Source organism: Poecilia reticulata, linkage group LG17 (assembly GCF_000633615.1).
Source record: "Poecilia reticulata strain Guanapo linkage group LG17, Guppy_female_1.0+MT, whole genome shotgun sequence".
In the NCBI taxonomy this organism is placed as follows: Eukaryota; Metazoa; Chordata; class Actinopteri; order Cyprinodontiformes; family Poeciliidae; genus Poecilia; species Poecilia reticulata.
Genome location: NC_024347.1, coordinates 5912771 through 5919721, shown reverse-complemented (window position 1 = coordinate 5919721; position 6951 = coordinate 5912771). Strand labels below are relative to the sequence as shown.

The 6951-nt window shown below is 36.8% G+C and overlaps 1 protein-coding gene across 1 annotated transcript in view; it reads right to left on the bottom strand.

Annotated features, from left to right (window-relative positions):
- Positions 1-1950: 1950 nt before the first annotated feature.
- Positions 1951-6951, bottom strand: part of asip2b (agouti signaling protein, nonagouti homolog (mouse) 2b) — a 9663-nt gene continuing 4662 nt past the window's right edge. Inside the window, exons 6-7 of the mRNA XM_008433305.2 lie at positions 3668-3738; positions 1951-2880 (exon numbers count right to left, since the gene is read on the bottom strand). Of these exons, the coding sequence (XP_008431527.1) occupies positions 2713-2880; positions 3668-3738 (239 nt within the window). The 3' untranslated portion in view covers positions 1951-2712. The remainder of the gene's footprint in view (positions 2881-3667; positions 3739-6951) is intronic.

The following is a 6951-nucleotide window of genomic DNA, read 5'->3' as shown; positions in this document are numbered from 1 at the left end:
TGACCTTCAAACCTTTTCATGTTTGTGAGTGAGAAAGGAACTTGGGAAACACACTAGATTGTGTTCCATTAAATGATCTCACTGGTGTTGTCAGCCATCCTTCCTTCACTTTGCTTTCAGTCAGATTCAGTCAGTATTTTCCTTCTTTAAAACATCCTGTATTCATTTTAGATAATCAAACAAAATATCAGACAAAGGTAACCTGACTAAATGCAAAAGGCTGTTTTCTCAGCAGTCTTAAATTCTTGCAGAATACGTTTGACTGAGCCACAATGGAGGGTTTTGGAGCATTAAAGGCATGCTTAAGCTAGCACTAACACAATTTCAGTTGGAAGTAATTTGAACTTTGACTAGCTCTCTCCAAACGCTTTAGTCTATTTTTAATAAGGATAAACTTGCTGATGAGCTTCCTGTTGTGGTCTCGTTGCGTAATCCACATGTGCTTCATCTCAAGGTCACAAATAGATCGTTGAATGTTCTCCTTCAGGATTTTCTGCTAAAGAGCAGCAGGTTGTGAAGCAGCAAAGCATTGAAAAACACAAAGTTAACATGTTTTAAGGCTGATGTAATACGTTTTACATACAGAGCCGGTTTTATGGGATGTACACATTTTGAAAGGTTTGGAGATCATGGTGATGATATTTGCCAAATGCAAGACAGGCGTCTGTTGGGTTTTGTTGTGGCCTCCAGAGCTTTACATGTTCTGGAGTTTTTTTTTGGTTTATGACTGTTTTAACAATTACTTGACTTATGATTAATTGTTGATGAATGGTTTCTTGAATTCAAATTAGATCCTCTCTAACAAATAGTATTAAATGTTCATTAGAATTAAAAGTTTATTGATCTTTGAGAATGTGCTCTTGCATTATTATGCCATTATCATTGTATTACTTGAAAATTGTCTCAATTTTATAGTTTATCGCAGTAACTTCTGGGACAAATTATTGTCAAACAAGATTTATTAGTGACAGGCTTACTCCTTACAATTCACATTACCAGCACTCATTCAGCAAAGCTGCATGGTAAAGCAGCACCAACTTCTGAACCAAAAACTACTGATGCGCTACGAAAGTAAGGAGGTGCTAAAACAACAATAAAGTTTTATGCTTTTCATCTTTTATTGTACTATTAAAGTTTCATGTTTTGTTATATTTTAATAATATGTCTAAGTTTAATGTGAGAAAACAATTTCCATGTTTTTTGTCAGTATTTAATACGGCTGACATTAAATGATGTTAAAATTGTTTAATTTCAGCATAAAATGAATTCAATCTGGAGAGACTCAAACGGAGAAAGAAAGCGATTAAAGGAGTTTAATGACAAAATGAACATGAAAATAAACAAAGTCTTTGGCGTTCAGGTCCCGGTCGGGGACGTCGAGCTGGACTTCGATAAGCTCGATGAACATTCCTGGTGCAGCATAGGAATGTAGACCCCTGGGGCCTGTACTGGTGGCGGCAGTCGGAGGAGGATGAGGCCTGAGAGCCGGGAGCAGAAGGTGGAGATGGGGCGGAGGTGGGTCAATCGCAGCTGGTGAGCAGAGGAGGCCAGGGGTGAAGGTCCTTTTGAACTGGAGCCCAAGCGAAGATTGGCTGGAGCGAGGATTGGACCGGCGCTGATAGGTCCAGGTTGCAGAGAGGGAGGCGCTGATTGATGAGGCAGGTGTGACTAGAGTCTTCCAGACTGAACTTTTGTCAAGACTCCATAACTTTAGCCTGTTATGGAAAAACTGTCAACCCTGCCTGCTAGAATACTACATGTGGTATTTTGTAATGTTATCTTTGACATAAAAATATATTGGATGATCTGAAACATTCGAGTGTGACAAAAAAAAGGAAATCTGAAACTTATTTTCCCAACAGTGTAAATTGTGGGGGGTTTTTTCTTTTAGGCGTTTTTTAGTTAAATTTTTTTTTTTACATTTCAGCTCAAAACAAACCCCATAACATCATCAGTTTACTGCATATTTATTAGATAGCAAAAATATAAAGTCATTTGAACTCATAAAACCACACACAAATATTTAAGTGCAAGCAATAAAGGAATAATAATGTACATAAAATTTGTTTTTCCACACCACGTCTGCTGTGAGTCTTAAAGAAAAGATACTTAAGTCGTACAGTAAATATCGGGATCTCCACATGAGTGACGGTAGAGAATATGCAAATATTCAAAAGCAGCAATGCCTAAAAATCAGTCACAGTTAACATGTTATTGTCTAGAAACATGAAAAATGACACAAGTCAAGCTTTCCATTGGCTACACCCTCTGATAGGAACACCATCCCTGCTTTTAAGGCGATCTTAGCGCAGCAGTGATGCATTAAAGTGTCTCGTCTCTGTAAGGCGACACACTGATGTAAGCTAACATACGGCTTTATTGTTGTGTAATGAGGCAGAATTGTTTCATAAACTTATTCTATTCTGACTTTTACAGAAAAATGGCAAGAATCAGTGTTTATACAGGCAACGTTGTACACTTTTAGCGAGATATAGCAGGCTCATGTGTTGCGTCTTTATCTGAATATTAATGCTGCGTGTGATGACAACTTAGCTTTACTTTTATGATATATCTCCTTAGAAGCATTCCGTTATTTTCACTATCTTATTCACAGCTATTGCGTTTTGACGTTGGATGATGTTTCAGGTCACATTGAAGCAGAATTAGAGAAAACTCCCCAAGTGTGTGCTGAGGCGTACCGGCGGGTCACCACTAGGTCCTCTTCAGGCAGAGCGGATTCATCCTCCAGCAGTGACAGATGGTGTTGAAGAGCCGGCAGCGGCAGGAGGCGCACGGGTCGCAGCAAGGCAAGTGTGAGGAGCAGTTCTCCATCAGGCGGCCGCAGCGCCGCGCTGGGGTCAAGATGTGGGACTTGTGTCTCTGAAACGACAGTGACAACATGGCACGTTGGAAAAGAGACAGGACCTCAGGTCTGTGCACAAATAATAAACCAGGGAGAAAGTCTGGTGTTGACTCAGCTGTATGTTGGGACAGGTGTGTGAAGGGTAAGCATGTCGCAATAAGAAATTAATCAATTAATCGTGATCAATTAAAATGAGCTCAACAATCTCCATTTTGATGATTAATATTTTTGAAGGGCAGTTTTGTTTACGGGGATAATCCTTGTAGTTATGCTTCCAGTTGTAATAGGTTTTTGTTTTTGGTTGTGTTTTATTTTGGTTGTGTTCAAGGGTGAAGTGTTCTTTGGAAAAATGCAAGTTTATTGATGTTCTAGAGGGCAAACTGGCATTATTACACCATTCTCAATATTATCACCTTCATAAAATTTATCACTTTTGGAAAAAATCTTTTTTTGGCAAAAGTGATTATTTTTGTAACGTTTTTGAAAAGAGAAAATATAACGTATGCCATTATTTTAGAAATGTGACGATATACTATAATATTATTGCCTATAATAATAATTAGTGGGACTATTTATCGTCCAACATAATTTTTTACCGGGACAGGATTAGTGGGAGGATCTATAGGGAAAAAGATAATTGATAGGAGTTGATCAATTTCTTGTTCAGTGAGAGAAAGCAAAACCATTGTTAGCTTACAAGAAGGCGTACAGTATTTACTGTACTGTGTTAACAATAAATACTGTCAGCATACTATGTATATGCCCCAAGAAAATTGCTTTAATAAAAAAAGATTAAAAACTTACAATGTGAGTCTGATCTGCTGGAGAAATCTTATGCCTCGCAAATATTCGTCTTGTTTTAGTTTGTCCCCAAACTAGGAAGAGAGATAACAGATGAAAAATGGTTCATTGGCAAGAAACATTTTTTCATTGCTTTTAAACATTATTTCAATGCTACAGTTAAAAAAATAACACTAGAATGGAGTTTCTGTGGATCTGTTGCAGGTGGTTGTCTTTAGAGATGCACTGATCTATATTAACATCTGTATCGGTCTCCATATAGGAAAATATATAAACCATATCTGGTGCACTTTCTGAACCATTTGAAAAAAGGTTTATTTTTACATGTTTGACCAAGGTAGTCAACCTATTATTTTTGTCAGTTTTCTTATTATTTATTGTACTTTGGCTGTTCTACTCCCAGTTTCACTGTTTTTATATGTTTGTGAAACTATTGGTGTTTTTAAGTGATACAGAGTTATCAAATAAATTTGTGATTCAGTAAGTGCAAGATCTTAAAAAAAAAAGAAGAAATGCTGTAAGTCAGTTTGGCACTGGTTTTCTGTATTGGATCCGTATTGGCCAATGCTAAACCTGAGATATGGGTATTGGTATTGGAAGTGAAAAAAGGGGATTAGTGTATTCCTAGTCGTCTTCCAGTCAAATGTGCCTATAAATCCGCCACAGGTAGAATAAGCAGTTAAAAGGCTTCCTGGCGTCTAACTGTGGGCGAGGTCATTCAGCTTTAAAATCAAAACACTTATAGTCAGGATATTTAGAAGGAGTATAACACTATAAATATTCAGTCCCCTAAACATCCAGTACCATCCTGTCACTTCCGTACGCACATGTACCGAACGAATAAATAATTATTTCATACCAGAACATGCAGAGTGTTTATGTGCAGGAAAAGGTGTGCAATGCAACTTTGTGTAGCTCATTAAAAAGTGACTCCAAAGCATAACAGAGGAATTATCACTTAGCTAAGCTAGCTGGAAATGTTAGTGTCTCATGGAGTTATGGTGGAGGAAAAAAGGTGGACCAAGACCTCCGATATGTGACCAAAACCAAAAAGTCGGTTGTTTTTTTTGTTGGTTTTTTAAAATCATCGATAAAACTACATACAATAGCTCACTCTACTCTGAACTTAATAATTCCCTAAAACAGCTAAAACTGCATGTAAAAATTCAGATACTTTAGCTGATCTCCAATCAGCCCAAACTCTCGTACATCCAGAGGAATCTACGTTGATGAAAAGAGATATTCCCAACAGCGATGCTGTATTCAATAATATGGTTATATTGTTTTATAGTCAATCCAGTTTTTACTGCTTTATTCACTGAAAAAAAAATCCAACCAGATCTCAAGTCAGTTCTAAACTTTCCACATTTTTAAGTCTTAGAACATAAATAAAATCATTTTAATTTCAGAAACAAAAAAATTTATTTTCTCCTTTTTTTAATGTCTGGACAGCAGTAAACAAAGTACTCTAACATACATTGTTCTCAATTTAACCTAGCCAAAACTCAACTTTAAAACCAGGATACTGTCATGATCCCGGGTACTTTGGGCTTTGGTTTTCCAAAGTCTATCTGCCCATTATCTTGTAGTTTATTTATGTCCAGTAGGTTTTACCCTATTCTGAATATTTCCCAGTGTTCTTTGTTGTTAGGATAGTGTTATCCCTTTGCGCTCAGTTTCCTAGTTTATTCTTCTGTTCTGTTTGTCATTTCCACCTCAGCCTCAGTAGAAACTCTTTGGTTATCGCTGTCCTTTGCTGGAGAATAGTTTTCTTTTATGGTTTCATAATTATAGACCTCCACTTCACCTCTGGTTCTGCCTACATTTGTGTCCGACTTGAAACCAACCATGACAGATGCATACCAAACTGTAATTTTTTTTTTTTATTTACTGTTACGCCCGTGATATTAGCCTTTCATAACAGAAGGAGAATAATGACAGAGAACAAAAACAACCCCCCAGGCCAAGTTGTACCTAATCATTGGGAAGAACAGGGTTTCATTTAAACTGGCCAATCACCAACTAGCAGGGCGTCGAGGGGTCAGCGAATTGCCAGATAATTGGTGGTTGAAAGCAACAGAGAACTTGGCACGTTACATCTGTTTTGAGCGATGGAATTTATAGCTAAAGTAGATGAACATTTATCTCCGAGGCAGCCAAAAAACACTCGCCATAATGAGTTGAAGATGTGAAAATCGGTGCAAGTGGAGTCCTCTAGGGAGAACAACTACTCAGTCATTAGGCAGGACTTCTTTACCCCCTCTGTTTAAGAATATGCTCCTTTGATCTCCAGAGGAAAATACGTTAGCAGATGTTTTGGTTATTATCTCCTAAAGAGAGTTGTCAAGGTTTAATTTAATTATACTTTGAGCATGAGAGGTTGGACCGGTATCCACAGACTAATGGCGTAGTATTGTTTAAATATGAACAGACACACTGTGCTGCTTAGGCGCAAATCAATGTAGTCACCCTCACAATGTTTTGATCATAACTGAAGGGACCTTCAACATCGAAAGTATTCAAACTCCTTGAGCTTTCTCATACTGTCATGTTAGGACTGCAAAAATCTGAATCTCCAGTTGGGATAAACTGTGAAACGTGTTGTGCATTGACATTCAACTATCTTTACTCTGATACCCTTAACTTCCTTCCAGAGTCACTGAATTAGTAAATAGGCTTCACCTGTGTGAAATTCAGTCTCAGTGAGTCTGCATGGTATTGGTCTAGATTGTAGTACATTAATAACACAGTCAGATCTGTGATCAGATAAAGTTATGGAAAAGTTTTGTTAATAGCATTGCGTGCGTGAGTGTCGTGGATGATTTAACACCCACACTTTTCATACTGAGTTAATATCTTTGTTCGCCTAGGCTAAATTTGGACAAAACAAAAGTTCAAAACAAAAGGAACATTTAAGAAACATTTCTGGGACGATGACTGAAGCAGATGCTTAGAGTGCTGTACTTGGTGCTAAATAAGTTATTATTCAAAATTTTATTTACCGGCAGTGTTAAGTTTAGCAGTTTGCTATGAAAAGTATTATTCTGTTTTACTCACTTTTATAGCAAAATATCAACAACAATAACTTCTTAAATATTCATAAATGTATTATTTTTATTAGAAAAAAATGAGACTATAAGTTATCTGCATTATGTACAGAGTGAATAAATAGAAAAAAATAAACAGAATTTTTTATCAAAGTGGTTGAAATTATCAACAGTTTTTGCTCCAAAACATTTGTAATTTATTATTTTTCACACACAAATATATATATATATATATATATA